Source organism: Carya illinoinensis, chromosome 15, assembly GCF_018687715.1.
Source record: "Carya illinoinensis cultivar Pawnee chromosome 15, C.illinoinensisPawnee_v1, whole genome shotgun sequence".
Taxonomy (NCBI): Eukaryota; Viridiplantae; Streptophyta; class Magnoliopsida; order Fagales; family Juglandaceae; genus Carya; species Carya illinoinensis.
Window position 1 is genome coordinate 40,496,939 of NC_056766.1, and position 22,882 is coordinate 40,519,820.

The 22,882-nt window shown below is 32.2% G+C and overlaps 1 protein-coding gene across 21 annotated transcripts; it reads right to left on the reverse strand.

The window, feature by feature from the left end:
- On the reverse strand, positions 1-16,663 carry LOC122296453 (disease resistance protein RPV1-like). Of its 21 annotated transcripts, none has more exons than XR_006238533.1 (15): positions 16,089-16,661; positions 14,292-15,396; positions 13,385-13,678; positions 12,166-13,275; positions 11,456-12,070; positions 11,197-11,262; positions 10,574-10,795; positions 10,295-10,471; positions 9,066-9,169; positions 8,396-8,618; positions 8,049-8,263; positions 2,906-3,493; positions 859-949; positions 314-399; positions 1-146 (listed from the first exon to the last, which is right to left on the reverse strand). XR_006238533.1 is itself a non-coding variant. In XM_043106181.1 (6 exons), the coding sequence occupies exons 1-5, from the start codon at positions 16,616-16,618 to the stop codon at positions 11,501-11,503; spliced, it is 3,609 nt and encodes a 1,202-aa protein (XP_042962115.1). In that variant the 5' UTR covers positions 16,619-16,663; the 3' UTR covers positions 807-949; positions 11,456-11,500. The 21 variants fall into 21 exon arrangements, 1 of the variants encoding a protein (XP_042962115.1); XR_006238540.1 differs by having other exon boundaries at positions 855-949; XR_006238537.1 differs by adding an exon at positions 2,348-2,525 and having other exon boundaries at positions 38-399.
- Between the last annotated feature and the right edge of the window lie 6,219 nt (positions 16,664-22,882).

The window sequence follows — 22,882 nt, forward strand, 5'->3', positions numbered from 1 at the left end:
AACTCAAAAGCAAAATTTTCTCTTTCCGTCGCCATAATTGTCTGCCAAAAATCCGTATTTATAATTCATGAAAGTATGAAACCAATATCTTTACGATCACAAAACTTGAAAAAAACCAATATCTTGATCCCGAAAAACTGCAACCCCTACAACACCAAAAGAAATCTTTTTGGTTTATCCAGACTGCCGAAAAACAAATAAAGTAGCAAACAAAAAAGATACATTATAGTTATTAAAAGCAACAATTTTACTTTTCCCCAGCAATCCAAAGCCAAAATTAAAAGAAATGCTCGTCATGAAGGAAATTCCATACCCCACTAGATCTCAGAGAAGTGAACCGAAAGAAAAACCCCACAAACGATTAGAAGATCCAACAATCATGTCCTTCAATCTCTTCACCTGAAAGCCACGATAAATCTACATTTGTGTCATATGCACATGACTATTATATAAACTAAAATAAATTCTAAACTAGTTTAAAAAAAAAAAAAGAAGAAGTTCTAAAATAAAATAAAACATTAAGAACTAAAAAATCAATGAATCAAAGCAAGAAATAATTAACTTATTAATCTATACTCACAATAAAAAACTAAAATAAATTTTAAATATGTAAATTAATATAAACAATGAAAAAACTATTAACAGATAATTTTATTTTAACAAAATTGTGAATCGAGCTCTCAACTGATCGATTAAGATTATTTTAGATTATGAGAAAAATATGATTGAAAATTTAGCTAGGCATATTCATGAAAATGTATTCTAAAATATGAATGTAAATAAATATCAAATCCATATTTAAAATGAAACAAAGGAAAATTAAAAATTATACTGCTCTCAGAACGTAAAAATACCTACAATTCTGTTATCGTTGAAGTTTGTTATGGTTACAATTCTTTCCCTTCTTTGATTCCTTCCGCAACTTTGATTCATTTCCAAACTTCAATTCCTTCATTAAGATAAAGTTCAAATTTAAGTAAGAAAAATAAATATTTCAAAACTAATAAAAATATAAGAATTAACACTATAAAATTGCAACTAACATAGATGTTTTCTTGCTCCAAATTATCATGTCCTCCACCATACTTTCTACTACTCAACCAAATGAAGTTAGAGGTGAGGAGGCTTGAGTTAAGAGGAACTAAGAGGTAAAAGCATTAGAAATTAGAGTAAACAATGAGGGGTTCAAATATGAAAACTGCTGCTGCAGATAGGATGTTTCTGTTTTCTGTTTTGCTTCATTCTGAGCTCGAATATTTCATCCACTGGACTAGAATATATTGTATAGATGAGGGTCCTTGGAGTAAGAAGAGATTACATGTGAGAAGGAGAGGGAAAACAAAATGAGAAACTGTTACTGCTGCTGTCTCTTACAACTTTCTGCTGTTGTTGTGTGTGTTGCTGTTCCCCTCAGTTTCAGCTACTTAGAGCTGGTTTTGGTCTGAGATTTTAAGGTAATTTTGTAGTCCTAATGTCGCATATTGAGGCTGAGTTGAAGAGATGAAATAAAGGCAAACTAAGGTGCTGAAACTTAATAGGAATCAAATCAAGGGTTGAAGTTGCTGAATTTTTTCTGCACTGGAAGGACAGCCAAGAGCTTGTGTATTTTCTTGTTTTCAAACCTTCCCTCTTTCTAATACATTCCTAATTACACAAGCAAGGATTTAGAAGTGATCAAATGGAGATAAACAAGCTGGAGAGTCAACCAAACAGAAACTATTAGGAAGGAATCAATTGCATAAATTTAGAGGAGGAAACGCATTGCAGAAAAAGTTTGCAGCTATGTTACAGTTTTGGACAGAATTAAAAGAGGGATCTTATCTGCTGCTTTGGTGGCTTCTATGGTGGTTGAGCTACCTCTTGAGTTGGTCTAGAATGAGGCAAGTTCAATAGCTACAAGAGGCTTGAGTTGAGTAGTTGAGGAAGAGGTGATAATCTATGGTTGTTCACGTTGGTTTAAGCTTGAGAAGGTGGCTCACAAACAAACACTGATTTCTAATGGTTTGACGTATAAAATGGAGGGTTTAAACCTATTGAAAAGGGATTCAGGTAAAGGAAATGATAGAGCTAAATCTATAGTAGAAACTATAATAGAAACCGAATTGCCTAAACCAAAAACAGAGCAGAATTTTATTCTACCTCATCAAGTAGTAGGTTGAACTAATTTCTCTTGTTTCTACGTTCACAAATATTTTCTCAAACTCATAAGCCCCTTGACAAAGCATACTCGTGATTTCATAAGTTCAAACCATGATATTCCTCTACTTATACACTCAAAACACAACATTATCTAACCAAATGATTATAACAGTCCATACAAGAGTGAGGTAGAGAGTTAAACAGTTACCGAATATCGTGGCCAAGAGTTTAGCATTCGGTGTGGTTGAACATCTTCAATATGTGGCAGAGAGAGACCAATTAATGGCCATAAGTTGCTGACTTGTGGTTTGAACAAAATAGAGGAGGAATGGAAAAGCAAGTGGCATGAACAAAGGGCTATGTAGGTTGTCTTGGGGCTAAACTACCTTAAAGGAAAAACAAGAAAAAAAAAAAATTGCAGACTTTGTTCAACCAGATGGAGTATTGCTTTTTAATTATAAACAGTAAACTGAAGAATGACAAAGTTTTCCTCCAAACTGGCTTATAATTAGAAGGACTATTGGTATAATTGGACAATGTGATAGTGCTTCTTTGCATTGAAAATGATGTCAGTGAACACATTGAAAGTGATTACACAACAGAGACAGATATTATATGTATGTATGTATGTATGTATGTATGTATGTGTACATGCATGACAAAAATGCTATGTTTATAAAGAAACATATACAGAGGGCCTACCAATTCATGAACTAATATACATGCACATGTGAGCAAACATATTTTAGAAAGGAAATCAGTGTACCATGTAGATGAACGGCCAAGCTGGCCTTCTGCACATAGTCAAATGCCAAGAGCTTCTCTTCCTTCCTATATATAGTAGTAAGCCACCAGAGGAAGCAGATTCGGGTGTCTCAACCTCCCTAGCTTGCTCATATGCTCTTGAAATTCCTCTTTCCCCAAATTATTCATTTGTTTGAACCGCCTCACAACCATCACCTATCCATTATGCAAGGCAGCCTTGTAAGAAAACCCAAAGGATCCACTGCCCAATATCTCAGTTGAGGCTTTAAGCAATTCCTGCAGATCAAACCTCTCCCTATCTTCCCTGACAAAGGTCAGCTTCACATTCTCAACCTTCTTGGTATTTCCACTGCGGTTTGTTGAGTCTTGCCCTGATTCGTTTGATTCCTTTATGCCTGATTTCTTTTGCAAGTTTGATGGCTGTACTGGAGCCTTTGTCAATAAAGATGGTTGCCTCTTGTGGTTGATGAAGACCACTATACCTATGTCGACTGTTGCCATCGTTGCAAGTATATAACAATCACTAGGACACTTGGAATTGAGCCTTCGTCGCAATTAACCATACGCTTTCCACATAGCTCTAAATTTCCTGCCATTGATAGGACAAACCATCACTGCCTGAATGTTTTCAAACAGATTTACCTTTGAATACATGCACATGTGGGCTTTAGGCATTGTTTCATGTGGGTTTTCAGTTCTTTGGAGGCTTAAGTTGGCTAATCAATGGAAAGTGCCATAGATGCCAATGAAGCCTTGAGATGATCATATATATGTTCAGACATGAAAAATTTTGGGTACATAGATATAGATTTTACAATTAATCTTATAGGAAAATAGTACTCTCTATTTTAATTAACATAACAATATAGAATCCAATAGATCACTTATAGGCTTAATCAATATTTTAGTTCAAAACATAAGAATGCAGATTTGTAACTATTACTTTGTACCTTAGAGTTTGTTAGAAGCAACCATTTTCTGATAACTCTGTGAAGATAAATACAACAACTGAAGAAACACGTTTGGGTAAGTACATATACATGTACATGCACATGATACATTATATATATAGATATATATACACAGATGATCTCATAAAAAGTTGACTCGCCTGAGAAGGAGCTTGAATCCATTCCACTAAGGCTATTTGGAATTGGACCCTCCAATTCATTGCCCGATCCATTAAAATAATTCAATGACTTCTGTTGAAAATCTGGTATCTGACCATCAAAATGGTTATTCTCAAGCCTTAACTCCAAAAGCTTTGGAAAGAAAACCCTTGAGAATCACTTTAATTTTTGCTTTCCAACTAAGTGCATGAGAAGCGATCCCAGTTATGGTACAGAAAGTATGTAAGAGCTTTTGTAGCAAACAGATAAGCTGTAGCTAGCAAGAGCAAGATGAATAACCATGACCATCAACTTTTAAAGCACTCAAATATAGGTCTTGATTAAATTTTCTATTTCTTTTTTGGGAAAATATTGGACTTTATAAATAAAATTTATTCACTAATTTGGAAGGCCTTTTAACTGGTATTATTAAAAAAAAAAAAAAACTGGTATCTAGGCAACTCATCATGACTTTATTTCTTGAAACAAAAGGAAAAAAAGAAAGAAAGAAAAAGGAAGTCCGAATTCTTGTTAATTTAAACACTTAAATGTTAGGTCTGCCCCAAATTAGCTCGATGAAGCTGTACATATCATAGATTTACTATTTGGGAAGCAGCGTAGTATAGAATTGAGAAATGCTACATATGATAAGTTAGAATCTTAGATCTACTTTATAATAAAAGCAGATTACATCAAGTCACATCAGTTTGTAAGTTTACTTTTATGAGATCACTTTGTAGCTAAAACATTTCTCTAAAGATTTACAAGCATGACATTAGAATGCACTTGTTTGTACAAATCAACAATTAGCAATTAGTAATTTGACTCTCTCTCTCTCTGTTTTTTTTTTTTTGGCCATTCAGGCAAGAGCGGATTACAATATTATAAAGCTTAAATAAAAATCACCAATTACTAACTAATTACACATATCTTGTTATAATTATAACATATTTAGCAAGCATTAATAACTAAACAATTCATCCATTGTACACATTTTCTAACAGAACAAGAATAAGAAAAATAATTTTATAAAAAAAATTAATGAATATGTCAGATTTTCTAAAGGAAAAAGTGATTAATAAAACTCTATTGTCTGCATTTCCTACCTGACAGATCTTCAGGGGCAGAACCCATTTAACCATCTAGGCTCTTACATGTCTGTGTTTATGGTATTGACTAAGTGTAGATCATTTGTGTGGTTATTGACAAGAAAGTCAATCTTTTTGTAATGCAATAGTACTGTTTCATTACAAAAAGATTGAATTTCTGCACATCCTACATCAACAAGACAGGGAGGGGGTGCTGGGGGAACAGTGGCATGTCTACAGTTGGCATCCATTACATGTACCAATGCATCCTCATCTTAAGAAGTGTAAAGAACTTATTGTGATTATAATTGAAAAAATGTTCTACAAAAGAAAAGTAGCTCATACTTTTTTATTTTATTTAGATTTTGCACCAACTGAAATAAAATCCTAGCTCCGCCACTGCCTCTGCTAGCCATCAAGTTAGGCGCGATTAGACACAATAGAATCCAAGAGCTCCAGCAAGATAACCACAAAATGGCCAGCCAATTTTGGTGATACTAATATAGAAGTCTTTCATTATGCATTACTATTAGTACATGACCTGATTAGTAACCAGTAAGCAGGGACAGATTTGCTGGAGTTTAAGGAGTTGGAATGCGTTCATTCTTATTTTGAGACGGAAACAAAAATATGATAATAATCGCATCTAGAGCTTTAGGACCTTTGATTTGTATCATTTCTCAAACCAAAAACTTTCAGCAATTACCCTGTATTTTGACAATGCAGCCCAAGAAGATAAACAGATAAACAATTACAGTACGATGAAAAAAAAAATCAACAAAATTTTAGATTCCCTTAATTTGCACAGAAATTAAGTTCATCTCAATTCGTGCGTTTGCCACACATGTTAAGAAAAATACATCGGTGAATGCAACATCTAAATTTTGTGTAGCAATCAAGTCCAAGCCAAAACGTGGAACAAACTTATGGGGTATCCAATTCCTCTGTCATTAAATGGTGGCAAAGCAATTCCCTTGTGTGTGAATAAGATGGAAATACACTTGCCAAACCTATACAATCTGTTTAATTCTCTTAAGTCCTGAGCATTTCAGTTTGGAGCTTGGAAAGTTTATAAAATGACATTATCCAAAGCTTTCAGCCTTTTAATGGTGACATTCTAATGCCTAGTATAACAATTCATCCAGCATCCTTTCCAATACGGGAAGTGGCCATCATAGTCTAATAGAAAGCTGAAAAGAAGAAAAAGGGATAAGAAATCAAGTCCAATACATATCTTATTTGGTGAACTCGAAAATAATCCTAGAAAATTATAATTCCTTTTATGTTATGATGTACAATTATAAACTTATTCAAATTACCCTTCTTATGGTCATTAGGTCTGTAAAACATAGTTTTCAAGGCACTTAAATCTCCCTTTATAGATCAGGTCTTGGTCTTTAACATATTCTCTGAGGCCTTTGAACCTGTTTCAATATTCCTGGTGTATATATATGTACTGAAATTCCAGTAAAGTGGTCGAGGAGATTACTTTGCTGCAAATTCCACAAGCACCCTATGAATGCAACTTTTGAGCTATTGCAAAACAATTCGAGATAGGTTCATTCTGTGTTCACTTAAATTAAAAAATACGTTTAAAAGAGTACTAATTTCCCATAAATTTGTTTTCTAAGATACATGAAAATGGATGCTTATTCACAAGTCACCATGAGATAATGCAATTGAAATTCTAAGCATGCTAATAGTGAAAGAATTTATTCCACAAACTTTTTTCATATCTGGTTTTGATTGATAAATATGCATGCAATACTTCAAAACATACCCTGAGCACTCATGTCTCATGACGTCAATTAATATGACATAATCATGCTTCTTTAAAGGAAAATCAATCAATCTTCATTGTTGGAAGTATATTAGGCATACCAATCAGCCTTCTTCAAAGATTTATTTTTCATCCCTTTTACTGTTCTAGATCATCAACTCCATAATAGCTCGACCAAATATCACTTTAGAAGTGAATCAAGGCTCCATAATAGCTCCATAACAGACACAAAAACATGCTGAAATAACATGCTCAAAAGGAGTACGGTGCAATACAAACATAATGAAAAGTTAGCAGGTAGAAATAGAATGTGAATCAAGCCCTGTAGGATCAATCCGCTGCTGGTTATGGTACATTTTCCTTGAGGGCACTCTGTAGATCTTGGAGTTGAATGTCTATGTTCATGAGTCTAGATGCAATATCTTCGAGTTGTCTCAATGAAGCAACATGTGCATCCATCCTACAATCCATCTCTGACAATAGAGTTTCCATCCAGGAAGGTCGTGCCACCTATCTAGATGAGCTTTCACTAGCCTCATGTGAAGTTGGCTAAGACCAAATAGTCTGTTTCTGAGCAAATGGTGGCATGATGTGCAATCCTAAGAAAGATTGACAAATTAAATTTTTATCCTAAGTAACCTGAAACTTGGTCACAAACATATATGCATACGTGAATAGAGTAATCAATAACCCTAACAAGAGTGCTTTATTTCGAGAAAATATTTCTCAGTATATTTTGAGTTTAAACGTGTACCGTAAAACTGTGAAGAGTGGAGATTGGATTTCCCCCTAGGATTTGAGGACTATTCTCAAGAGAAAAACACTTGGTTTCTAAGTCATTGTTGGTAAACGACTAACATTAACACCCGACACATGAATCACTTAGACTCACGACTTAAACCTGAGCTATTAGTTTCTTGTATAGGAAATCTGCCAACACAAGTATGGTTGCACATAGTCTTAACGACCCCCATCTTGAGTTGTTAACTTTGGAACATAATAAGATTTGCAGGTTCCTCAGTGATGAAAACTAGCAAGTGTGTTTAGTGTTAGGAGTGAGATTTGAAAGTAAATCTAGAACAAAACAAGCATTTGGGTGATGAATGAAGAAAGGATGGTAGGTTGATCAATGTTGTGAGTGATTTGATTAGTTTAGTAGGGACTCACCGAGTTGAGTATCCTTTAAGTTCAAATTTTCAATATCCAAAAATAGGTCCAATGGCAGCATACACGGCAATTCCTATAATCTCACCCCAATATAGAAGCCCATCAATATCTATTTCACATGATCAAGTATTTGAAGCCTCCTTACAATGGATTAACCAGTCAGGAATCATACTTCCCGGAAATATAATGCCGCCAAAATAGTCATTAAGATGTCCCTGTTAAAAAAATATGTTTCAAACATGTCACATAAAAGGAAAGGAAAAAAGAAAAGGAAGAAACATCAGAGACAGAGAGAGAGAGAGAGAGAGAGAGAGAGAGGGGGGGGGGGGTGAGTGTGAAAGAGATACCTCATCGAATAAAGGATTTGCCACATGAATCTGTATATTCACAAATATTTTATAGCATCTAAACAATTCAATCCATCGAAGTGCCCTTAAGTTGCAAGTATTGAATTGAAACTTTCTTGATACTTCGGGAAACCTTTCCAATGAGATGCATCCATTAGCATACCCCTCTTCTATATTGGGTGGAAGCTCTAGAATTTCTTGAAGTTGCCTGCAATCCTCCAACCTAAGTTGTTTTAATCCATTAACTCTTTTGATGGATGTGGGAAGACTGACAATATCACTACTCGATAGATCTAATTCTTTCAAAGTAGAAAAGCAATTTTGTTCCCTAGCAAGAGCAAAGAATACCTTAGTGTGCTGGCAAAAGCAAAGAATGAAGTTCTACATAGTTCAACAATTGCAAAAAATTAGTATTTTGTCTTATCAGAACACACACACACATATGTATACATCGCTATTTCACTTTGTAAAAATTTATAACGAAGAAACTTAAACTTCATTCATCTATCTTTATTTACACTACTTCAGATCGACAGCTTAATACGGCTAATGTTTTTTTGTCCCTTTGTATTTCTAATTCCATTTTCTTCTAAAACAAAACCCCTAACAGGTTCACTAGAGAAAAAAAAGACGAATTAAAAAATAAAGCACATTTTATGGTGAATCTTACCGTATTTTCTTCAAGTACATAACGAATGTCTTCATGAAACCATAACCTACTACATCTGGCAGGCTCTCTTGGTGACTCTTGTCGAACAACTTCTTTACCCATATCTTGCAACAAGTCATGCATGGTCAATCAGTCATACTTGTAAATACTTATGAGGCATTTGTCGATAAGCTTTTCGATACCAGCATTTGGAAAGAAGCCACAACTATCCAATATTTTAGCGACATATCTTGCATCCTTCCTTCTAAAAAAACATGCAATATCAAGGAAAATATTTCTCTCATTTGGCTCTAATCCATCGTAACTTATTCTTAATTTTTCTTGAATATTTTCCTCCAGAATTCTTTTGTATTTTTTCAATACACTTTTCCAATAAGATATATATCTCTACAGTATAGATCCGAGCCCACCACTATTAAAGCGAGTGGAAGACCCTCAGCATAGCTTAGTGCATCTTTTGTGAGTTCCATAAAACTGTCATTGGTTTGTCACTTTTGAAGGCATTCTGGCTAAAGAGTTGAATAGCTTCATTGTCATCCAATTCCTTCATGTTATATGTCAAATATCTATCATGCATAGCTAGTAGATGTTTATCCTTTGTTGTTATGATGATTCGACTTCCTAAACCAAACCAATCACATCTTTCACATAATTTTTCCAATTGATCTGGCTGATCGACATCATCAAGAACTAAAAGAATCTTTTTGCGGCAAAGTCTTTCTTTTATCAAATTGATTCCTCTCCCTCCCTCTATTATTTTTTTTTTTTTTTTTTTTTTTGTTTTGACAAAACTGAAAACCAAAAAACAACTTTTCAGCTATGGTATAGAAAGCATGTAAGAGCTTTGACGCAATCAGATAAGCTGTAGCAACAGCAAATGAAAAACCATGACCAACAACTTACACAGCACGCAAATATAGGTCTTAGTTAAAATTTCTACTTTTTGTTTTTTGGAAAATATGGGAATTCATGAATAAAATTTATACACTAATTTGGAAGGCCTTTTAACTTATATCTAGGAAACTCATCATGACTTCATTTCCTTTTTTTTTTTTAAAAAAAAAGGTCTTGTTACTAACAAATTACACGTCTTGTTATAATTAGAACATATCTAGCAAGCACTAATAACTAACCGATTCATCCATTGTACACATATTCTAACAACAGAAGAATTAGAAAAATAAATTCATAATAAAAATAAAAATAAATAAATATGTAGGATTTCCTACCTGACAGATCTTCAGGGGCAGAACCCATTTAACAATATAGGTCATGCCTGTGGTTCTTGACAATAAATTCAATCTTTTGGAATGAAACGGGTACAAAAGTATGATAATAATCCAATCCAAAGCTTTAGGACCTTTGATTTGTGTCATTTCTCAAACCAGAAACTTTCAGCAATTACCCTGTATTTGACAAATATAGCCCAAGAAGATCGACAATTACAGTATGCGGAAAAAGGAAAAAAACAACACAAATGTTAAGAAAACCAGCTCCACGCACATTACCTTTCTTCCCTCCACACATAAATTTGGTCATTAATTTTAGCCTTTTAATGGTGACCTTATAATGCCTTAAATCTCCCTTTACAGATCTGGTCTTGGTCTAAAAACATATTCTTTGAGGCCTTTGAACCTGTTTCAATATTCCTGGTGTATATATTAATATATGTACTGAAATTCCAGTAAAATGGTCAAGGAGATTACTTTGCTGCAAATTCCACAAGCATCCTGTAAATGCAACGTTTTAGCCATTGCATAAAAACTAAAAAAAGACTACTAATTTTCCATAAAAATGTTTTCTAAGATATCAGCTGATTAAGATTATTCTAAATCATGATAAAAACATGATTGAACTCATGTCAAGAATTTTATCCCTCTCAATTGATATGAAACAAGAATAATAAATCATTGAAAGTATCGATAGTTGGTAAAAATCAATCTCATAAATAATATTAATAATCTTCAAGTTGGTTTCATTCTCAACCTTAGTTGAAAATTTAGCTAGGCTTGTTCATGAAATTAAATTCTAAAATATGAATGTAAATAAACATCAAAGCAGTATTTAAAACGAAACTAAAGAAGAATAAAAATTTCTCAAAATGTAAACATAGGCGCTGCAAGTCTGTTACCGTTGCAGTTCTTTCCCCCAACTTTGATTCCTTCCACAACTTCGATTCCTTTCTGAACTTCAATTCCTTCATTAATATAAACTTAAATTCAAGTAAGAAAAATAAATATTTCAAGACTAATAAAAATATAAGAATTAACATTTTTTTTTTATAAGTATTTAAAATAACCTCAGATATAAGAATTAACATGACTACATAATTGTGATAAGCTTTATTTAATTTAGTAAAATTCTGCACAAATTCGGCTATTATCACTTACCCAAGTCGAAGTTCTAAATCCAAATCTTCAATAATTAGATCATCATTAGCATCCTTTGAATTCCATAATTCTCGTGGTTGAAGATTGCCGCTTCTGTTGTGGGTTCCAATCGGGTTCCAAGTCATGCTCACCATCATCTGGGGATCTCTTTGAAAGTTGAATAGGATTAATGAAATTGTCATTCCCATATATTATATGGACTCCGACACTTTTTAAGATTGCTTCCTCTGAATCACTTTCAAATGTAAACCTCATATTATTGTTCCCCTCCCTGTAACTTCTTGACAGAATCTCATCAATAGAATTTCCAGCTATGTATTTTAGACATACACGATGTGGGTCCATTGAATCCCTTAACCGCGTATCATCATTTCCAATCCGCTGGCCGTTTATTGAGATAGTAAAACCATACAAACTCCATTCTGGAAGATGTCCCACAACAAAACACAAAACTAATGCCACGATTTGATGCCCAAAACACATGGACACATTATGATCAATTTCTACTTCAATAGAATTAGTATATGAAGTAGTCTCATTGCAATACTTGAACCACTTTGGAATCCTACTTCCTGGATATATAATTCTACTTGAATCTTTCTCCCGAAAGCGTTCCTATTAAACCAATTAGTATATGTTAGAAAATAAATACAATCTATCAAATTCGAAGTAGAAAAAAGTTAGAGATCAAATAGATGAGAAATGTATACCTGAACCCATAATGGATCTGGCGCATGATTCCCTACATCCACTTCCACTTTATTGCATTCCGATAAGTTAATCCTTGTAAGCCGTTTTAAGTCGGGTGCACCAAATGAAGATTCTGTTGATACATGAGGAAAGTGTTCCAATAACACGCATCCTCTAGCATCTAACTCTTCTATATTTGGTGGAAGGTGTAGAATTTCTTCAAGTTGCTCGCAGTATTTCAAATCAAGTTCAGACAATCCAACAAATCCTTCGATGCATGGAGGAAGGCTAACAATACCACTACCATAGAGCTTTAATTCCCTCAAACGGGATAAGCTATTATTTGATTCTGGTAAAAACCTCTTTAGGCTGGAACATCTTGTGGCATCTACCTTTTCTATATTTGGTGGAAGGCGTAGAATTTCTTCAAGTTGCTTGCAGTCTCTCAAATCAAGTTTAGACAATCCAACAAATCTTTCGATGCATGGAGGAAGGCTAACAATACCACTACGAGATAGATTTAAAGTCCTCAAACTGGATGAGAAATTAAATGACCTAAATAAATTATTTGATTCTGGAGGCGACAATTCCATACTTGATGAAATTTCATTTTCTTGTGTACATGGCACAAATTGTCCATTATGCCCCACCTCCTTTCCAAAATTTACAAAATTTGGACAATTAATGATGAAAACATCCCGTAGATGTTCTAACTCAAAAATATTTACTCGAAAATGCACAAGGCTGATGCACTCATTTATACATAACGTCTCGAGCCCAGTGAGGTATGTAATGGATGAAGGTAGCTCCTGTATTACGCAGCCTTTTAACTCGACCCATTTCAAATATTCCATTTCACACTCAATTTCTGGAAAATTTTCAAGACTAGTACAACCGTCAAGATGAAGGAGTTTTAGAGATCTCAACTTAAAGCTTCTTGGCAAATTCTTTAGGCTGGAACAATCGCTAAAATCCAATTCAAAAAGCTTATCCAAAAATCCAACAGAATCATGAACCTCAACTAAACTTGTACATCCATCAAAAACCAATTGCAATAGATTTGAGCAACTTGAAAGATCCGATATATTTGTCAAGTATTTACAGTAACTGAGATCTATACTTGTTAAGTTCTGTTTGAAAAGAAGAAAATAAAGGAAATGTATTAACAATTAAAGGACATTTGCAGCATACCTTAAAACTAAGACAGATCGACATGATATTGAAAATAAAAATACTTACCTTAGATTGCAATCTCGTGCCTAAATCTCTAATATTGCTTCCTCTGATATTGAATTCAACGAGTTTCTCTCCATGAAAAGAAGATGGCAAAAACTTCAAAGGGCATTCGACCCAATCAAGAACTCTTAACTCATTAGAGAGATAATTCAATCCACCACAAAAACTGACGTTATCGGAGCTGCTAACTATTAATATTCTGAGTTTTTCCATTTTTGCACACACCTCAGAATCCAAACGTATCCCGCGGTCCTTCCAAGGCATTTCTATCAATATGCCTTCAATTTCCTCTGTTCCCTAGTGTGAGAATGCACAAGTGTTAATCTATCAAAATCAAAGATAAATTCCCTATAATTCAACACTACTTGCGCAAGTGTTCATGAACTATATATAAGTTGAACAAGCTACGATTATATGTATTTTTCTTACAATACCTGTGTACATCACTATTTCATTTATTAAGAAGGAAATAATAAACATAGGCCTCACCTTTCTTCATATAGTGTTTCTGTTTTAGATTTCAAAAGGAATAGCCTTATTTTTATCATTCAGATTTCTAGAAATGAGTATGTACGTTCAAATGTCAAAGTCATATATACTTCTTCCTTTTAATATGTATTACTCAGTTTAAAATACTAAAAAAGTATCAGATAATCATAGCATTTTGCCTTTTTAGAAAAATGGAGAAAATGTGAATTGGCTTTGATGATTTTATTTGTACTTCTTTATTAAAATTATTTTATTTACAAAATTGAGAAAATATTTCATGTAGAGGGTACGTATGATGTGTCTATATAATAATTTATATGTATTTCTGGATCCATTTCTTTTAATTTAATAATAGCTTCAATTGAAAAAAAAAAAAAAAAGGAACTCGGAAGTAGAATTATATTTTTAGGTAAAATCTTACCTTATTTCTTTCAAGTACTTCACGAATATCGTCATGAAACCATAATCTACTCCGCTTGCCTGGTTCTTCAGGTGATTCTTGTCGGACAATTTCTTTACCCATATCTTCTAGTAAGTCATGCATCATCAATCGTTCATATTTATCAATAGTTATGAGACATTTATCCTTGAGCTTTTTGATACCGGCATAGGCACTGAAACCACAACCGTCCAATATTTTAGTGACATAACCTCTGTATTCTCCTTTGAAGAAACATGCAATGTCAAGAAAAATCTTTTTTGTATGATAATCTAATCCATCGTAACTTATTTTGAGTTTTTTGTGGATATTTTCTTCTAGAATTCTTTTGTACTTTTCCAATTCGCTTTTCCAAAAATCTATATCTTCTCCATATAGATTTGAGCCTATCACTTGTAAAGCGAGTGGAAGGCCGTCAGCACACTTTAGTGCAAGTTTTATGACATCCGCAAAAGCATCATTAGGTTTGTCACTTTTGAAAGCATGTTGGCTAAAGAGCTGAAGAGCTTCATGGTAATCCATTTCCTTCATACGATATTTGAAATGAACACTATGCTTACTTAGTAAACCCTCATCCCTTGTTGTTATGATGATTCGACTACCAGAACCAAACCAATTGCATCCTCCACATAATTTTTTTAATTGGTCCAAACAATCAGCATCATCAAGAACCAAAAGAATTCTTTTACGGCGAAGTTTCTCCAGTATCAAATTGATTCCTCGATCGACATTACTAACTTTCAAACTTGAATCTTTAAGAATGTCAGAAAGAATTGTTTGTTGCAACTTTACGAGACCACCTTGATCTTGTTTTGAAGATTCTCTAACATTTGCAAGAAAACAGCTGCCTTCAAATTGATCAGTAATGCGGTTATACATCTCTTTTGCAATAGTTGTTTTCCCAATTCCACCAACACCAAAAATCCCTATCATGCGTATGTCATTCTCCTCAATACATAATAGCTCACTAATATCTTCTACACGAGAGTTTATTCCCACTGGATACTCAGCAACATGCAAATATGTACGATTTAGTACTATTTTTGAGACCTCTTGAACAATTTCTTCGATAAATTTAGATTCGTTCCTGCCAATGCAAAAGGATTAAAAGAAAATTCATGAATTTGACTTCCTCATGTTAAAAGACATGGGAACATAATTTACGCATAATTTTATTCTCATGTAATAAATGATGTTATTGGCAAGGCACAAGTTAATTTTATTCTCATTAGAGTAATACTAGAATAATCTTAAGTTGTGCAAACTTCACGCACTCAATTTGAAAAAAATGTGAATTCCATCATTAATAAAATAATTCTTACATGAGGGGCCCAAATTAATCTACTTTTTTTAAAAAAGAATGCATGAAACTTACAGACTCTAGAAAATATATACACACATTTGTTCATTTGTGTTGGAAGAATTCTGTCCATTTGTTCATTTTGCTTCATAAGTGTTGTGAATGTGTGCTGGAAGTTTCCCTCCCTTTCTACTGAATTACAGCTTCTCACTATATATATATACACACACATCTTCAAAGGAAGTAATCCGATCAAAAGTAGATTATATTATATATCTCAAATTTCTTTGTTTTTCAAATTAAGAATATATGGAAACAAAACTTGTTGAAGCCTAGTCTCAACTCAAGGATTTAATTCTAACCTATGCCCACGTACGATATAATATACACACACACACACACACACACACACACATATATATATATATATCATCATATCAAATCTAGAAAAATATATGGATAAGAGTTGTTGGAATTACCCGTTGCTCTGTAAATGGAAACCGGATAGATTGGCAGCTTGTTTTAAGGCAGTCTTCCACCTCTGAATTTTAGCATCATCCTTTAACGCGTCTTTATGTTCAGCCAACGCTGTTTTTAATTCGAAACTATTTATTTGGTGTCGTACAGTTGATGGCTCGACTTTGTAAAATACCGGTAAGACCTCCTGTTGCTTTGATTCTTTACAGTCTATGATTTTCACCAACTCATCCAAACACCACGTAGATGATGCATAATTTTTAGAAAATACAACGATTGAAATCTTTGACTCTTCAATCGCTTTTAAAAGTGCAGGTGAAATTTCTTCACCGCTTCTAAGCATGTCATCTATGTAAGTGTTGAATCCCTTTTGCTGCAAAGCACTATAAAGATGACCAGTAAAACCAGAACGGGTATCCTGACCTCGAAAGCTCAAAAATACATCAAAACTCCATTGAGAGGGTAAAGAAGGGGAATTGAAGGAAAAAACAGAGGAGAGTTGTACTTCTGGCGATGAGTCGGAAGAAGTCATTTTGAATGTAAAGTATAACTAGTTGCAGATAGATCGTGAATGATGATGGAGCTCCTTTATAAAAGAAGCGGATACAGGGTTGTGTACTGGAGGAGGAACTTCTCGGCAACTTCCGCGTGTGTTGCATGTAATGGAAAGCATTAATTGATCAATGAATGTATCATCAACCGACACATGAATTAATAAAAGAAAATTAGAGAAAATAATAATAATAAAGGTACTTGGACACATGAATTAATAAAAGAAAATATGACGAGTAGCTTCTTGGCAACTTTCTTGTGTAGAAAACTAATTGAATCTAGCTTTCATGCATATATTATATAAATATATACATATATATATATATAATTTTATTTGTATTCATTTTTATATATTTCTTTATATACTTTACTAATGTGATTTGTTTTATTATTTTTTTAATAAAAAATAATTATTTGACTAATCACATCAATGGATTGTATAAAGAATATGTAAAAATAATTATATGTTGTAGACTTCATATATATATATATATATATATTATCTTTTAAACAGGCGGAGTATATTTCTAAAATGATAGCAAAGATTGATGCGATTGTTTCAATGTAACATGATGAACTAATTATTATATGTAGTTTAATAACGTCAATATATGGTCTAGTAGTCTATGTTATTTGTTTATTTCTCAAGAAATTAGATTCCATGAGATCAGGATCGTGTCCCCATACCGTACCTACTGTATAAAAAACTTTATTCTATCAATTTCTTATTCAAATATTCCAATATGCTAAGGATCATCATAGAAAGATAAATCGGAAACAAACAACACTTCAACAACTCCATGCTAACTTTGACCCAGGTGGGCCAATCATTCTTTTTTTTTATTATTTTTTTAAAATCTATTTGATGACGTTGTAAACGATATTATATATAAATCAAATCAAGTGAAATATTATTATTTATTTTAAATTTTGTCTTTTCTAATCGTATTTATTGGTAATTAAATTAATAATCACTTAGAAGAGTTGGACAATATCTCCAAGCTGTCGCTGCACTGGATTACTATTGCAACAAATAAGGAAATAAATTTAATAAAAATATATGAATTCCCAATTATGGTGAGGAAGTAATTTCTAGGCAACTTCAGCGTTGCATCACACGCACATAAAATTAATTAGAAGAAAAAAAAAAGATAATATATATATATAAATTATTTTTCAAACTTTCACTATCATATAATATAACTTATATATAAACTAATTAATTATTAAAGTTTAGTTATGTCAATGGTCTGGTAGTCTATGGTCTTTGTTTAGTTCTGATCATGAAAGATACCAGAGGAGGATCGGGTCCCCATACCCTACCTGCTGTATTCGAATATGCTAAGCAACATCATATATAGAAAGATAAATTGGAAAGAGACACTTAACAACTCCAGTGTAACGTCGCTTGACTCGCTTCTAGCAGCAATATTCATGCTATTTGTGAGGTACCGGTATTCCCGCATGCTTATGGGGTCAAATAAAATTGATTAATATATTCTAAAAATTAACAGGACGGCTCAATACAAATTGAGGTTTAATATAAAATTTAAATATTTAGAATTAGAAAAATTTTATTGTAAGCGATTATGCACACCAATACGTGCATCCATCTAACGTGTTTGGTCAAAAAGTCAGATTTTAATGAAAATAGTGCCAATTTAAATTTTAAATATTAAGGAATCTACGTTGATACGTAAATCGGTATGCGAATTCGCTTGAACGTAGCAAAACTCAAATCTTTAAATAAAACTTTTTTGAATTTATATTTAATACAACAACTTAAATGAGACCTCAATGCAAATTTTGTGTCTCAATTTAGCAAGATCTTAAAAAAATTATTTAAAATATAAATAATTCATTGTATTAAATATTAAATTTAGTATTATGGGGCCTTGCACACAATGAAAAATATAAAAATTATTTAAAGAAGAGTAGTGCTACATATACTTACAGTTTTACTTACACTTTTACTTACAAGATCATTTTATTAGTTTTCTTTTAAAATTCAAATTTTAAATTTAATAATTTTCAGCCTATCAATAGCTGATAAGTAGAGAAGTAAGTTTTTTGTAAGTTTTTCTTAAGTACATTTAGCATTTTTCAAAACCAATTTAAAAAAAAAAAAAAAAAAACCTCATTTTAATTTTTGGGAGCCCTACATAGAGTGGGGGCCTTAGGAGATAGCCTAAATGACCTTACCATTGAGTTAGCCATGAATTGGCTGAAATATTTGAAAATCAAATTCATCAATCTTTTCTATACCTTTGTCAAATATTCCAAACTGCATCACACTAAAATATAAATATATATATATATATATACATATATATATGTCATATGTATTCATAGAATATGAGTTATCTTTGAGATGCCTTTGTGGTGCAATACTGATAGACATGCTTGACTGAAAATTTCGTGCAAATTTGCGTGAAGGTTCGAGTCCTCTTTAAAGCATAGTATTGATAATACTACAACATGCCCGTTACCTATTTTGATTAAGGCTAAAGTCTAACTAAAACGGAACCTATTTTAAGCTGCCAAACAAATTCAATTATAATGAAAAACATGGATTATTGGCCGAACCTAGCGTACTAGATACGCTTATAGGCTGTCATGCAAGTCTCATTTACATACTATATGATTATAAATATTAATTTTTTTTTTTAATTTGATATCTTATTAATTTTATAATGCAGTTAGATCTGCTGTATTCGAATATGCTAAGAATCATCATATATAGAAAGATAAATCGGAAAGAGACACTTAACAACTCCAGTGCAACGTAGCTTCTGGCAGCAATCATGCTATATATATATGAGGTAGTCGGTATTCCCGCATGCTTATGGGTCAAATTAATTGATCAATATGTTCTAAGAACTAGCTGAAATATTTAAAAATTAAACAGGATCGTGTCCCCATACCGTACCTACTGTATAGAAAACTTTATTCTATCAATTTCTTATTCAAATATTCCAATATGCTAAGGATCATGATCATAGAAAGATAAATTGGAAACAAACACTTCAACAACTCCAGTGTAACGTCGCTTCTAGCAGCAACCATATTGCTATATATATATATATATATATATATATATATAATATATGAGGTAGTTGGTATTCCCGCATGCTTATGGGGTCAAATTAATTGATCAATATGTTCTAAGAATTTGTTATAATAATAAGGAGTACTGCAGCTAGTTTTGTCTTTGGTGTGTGAAAATTCTTCCGGCAACTTCCTGCTAATTACTTTTTCCCTGGTTGACCTATTCTCGATTGAGGCCAATCATTATTTTTTTTATTATTTTTTTAAAATCTATTTGATGTTGTAAACTATATTATAAATCCAATCAAGTGAAATATTATTATTTATTTTGATTTTTGTCTTTTCTAATCGTATTTATTGGTAATTAAATTAATAATCACTTAGAAGAGTTGGACAATATCTCCGAGCTGTCGCTGTACTGGATTATTATTGCAGCAATATTCGTCCCACAATACATCTCCAATAATAGAATTTATCAAGACCGTGGCAACTGGCTAGATTGATTAACTTTCATCATTGTTGATATATTTTTAGGAAGCCCATCCCCCTCTGTTGCCTTTTCGTTCTTCAAGTATTCCCCTTATTTTACGGCTTGTATTTCAATTTTATACAGGATCATCATTCCTCCTTGTTTGATCATTATCAAACCTTCTGTTTCTTCCTTCCATCCTCGCATGGTGAACTTTAATTTCTCATAAATTTTTGGTGCCTTAACACTTACACTAATTTATGAAACGATTTGAAAAGTTTTAAATTAAGAGCTGTGTGAGATGAAAGCATGGTGCACGGTTTTGAATGAGAGATAAAAGTGAGGAATTCTCTTTTCGACTCTAACTGTGTACAAGAAATATACATGCATGATCAATAGCAATATCAATAACCCTACCACGTATTTCATCTCGAGAAAACATTTCTGGTCAATATATGTTAAGTTAAACTCGTCCTATAAAAAAGTGGAGATTGGATTTCCCCCAAAGGCAACAATAATCAAGGAGTAAAAAATTTAGGCCCTTGAGTCGTCATCATGGCTTATCGTTTGTAAATGATTGTGATTAACATGCGACACATGAATCTCTTAGGGCTTATTTGGATAGTAAATTAAAATGAGATGAGTTGAGATATTTTATGAATAATTGTAAAACATTTGAGTTGAGATGAGATAATTCAGAAATATTATACAGAGTTTTGTAAAATGAGAAAGGGAAAGGCTAAATAAAAATATTATAAAGTTAAAATATTTTGGAATATAATTTTTTAATATAATCTTTTTCTGTGATTTGAAAAAGTTGATTTTTTTTTATTTGTGATTTGAGAAAGTTGAATTTTTTTTTTGTGTCTTTTTATAGAAGTTTGGGAAAGTAATAATAATTAGATAAAAAAATTTAAAAATGTGAAATTGAAAAGTATTTGTATTTGTAGCACTTAGATATCGAGATGAAATAAGATTAGATGATATGTGGGCTTTCATTATCTAAACCATGGGTTAGACTTTAATTACATGTGCTTAAAGTATTTTGTTTAATTATCTAAACAAACTTTTTATTACAACAAAAAGTTCAAAAAAAAAAAAAATAGTTTACAAACTAACAAGATATATATATATATATATATATATTGTATTAATTCATTTGATTTTAATTTTACTTCAAATAAATTATAACGTATTATATCAAAAGATCAATTTACATATTAAATATGAGAAACTTCCTTGCATGGAAAACTAATCCAAGTCAATGGTCAACATTATAGAAAGGATACGAATTTGTGGAAGAAATATTTGAGAAAATACTTTGGCAACTTCCTAATATATATGTGTATTTAATTCAATATATATATATATAAGAAATTAAATATATTAGGATAAATTCCACATGATCGATCCTCCCTCTAATATATATGCAAGTTCACAGCTCCTTCTATCTTTTCAGAACTGTAAAAAAAGCATTCAATGGTATTGAAAAAGAAAATGGATGGTCGTTAATTGCATGTTTATTCTATTTCACATACTTTCTTATTTGAGAACTGTACAAACACAAATTAATTATACAAAATAAATCTACAAACTAATGTGGTTTCATAGAATCCATTACATCTACTTTATAATAAAAATAACTTTACAATCTAACATACCATATCAAGTCACATTAATTTATGGATTTACTTTTGTGTAATCTTTTTGTGGCTAACGTATTTTCCTTCTTATTTTACTTCATTTCTCTTTCCCCTCACTTTAAAAAAAAAAAAATGATTAATGTAGTCTTCATGTCATACAAAACTCCGATTTAAATAAAAGAAAATATAGAACGTTGTATATATTGTAGCAAGTAAGAATCCTAAATCTGATTCATCAAATCTTATAGAGGAAATTTACAACAATCCTACGGTTTTTGTTATTGGATCTTAAAAATGGTTATTGCATCTTATAATTTTTATCCTTTTTCTTTTTGTGAGTTAAGAGGTTTCCTCTAAATCTTTCATTTCAAAGCTTTGAGAACTATTTAGTCTCAAGTAGTAAATCTAAATTATTGTTTGAAAACAAAATATCATCTACAAATAGAATTAAAAAATAATTCCACTCTCACTAACTTGAAGATACTTTATGTGCTCATCAGCAAAGTACAATCATATACTATTATTGGGAGGGTTCTCTTTTAGCCCAAATCTGAATTTCCTAATTGCAAGCCCAATAAGTATTATATATCTATATGATGACCCAAACCTTAAGCTTGTAACGTTGTAACGTCTACTTTTTTCTACCAACTTCTCATTCTCAAACGCATTCTCATAACTATATATCCTCAATGAATACCCATCAATAATACCATTCAAGAAAAATCTCAAACAAACTACAATATTATTCAAGAACTTAATTTGCATATATTTCTAGTTTATAAGCATCTTCGATCATGAATTAGTAATTACCTTGTCTACATTTATTATATATATGATTCACTTGAAAGCTTTCGAAACATTATTGTAACTTTCTAACCTCATTTACCACATCTCCAATACTACATAGATTAGTAGGTGGGTATACTGTACACTCTTTGCTCACTAGGCTAATGGATTGTGTTAGTGGGCTTTAACTAACCACATTAGGCCCAACTGATGGAGATAAAAACACCCCCTCCAGTTACCCAACAAAATTCTTACCATGCTGACATGGTGAGAATTTAATTACCCAGCTCAATTTTGT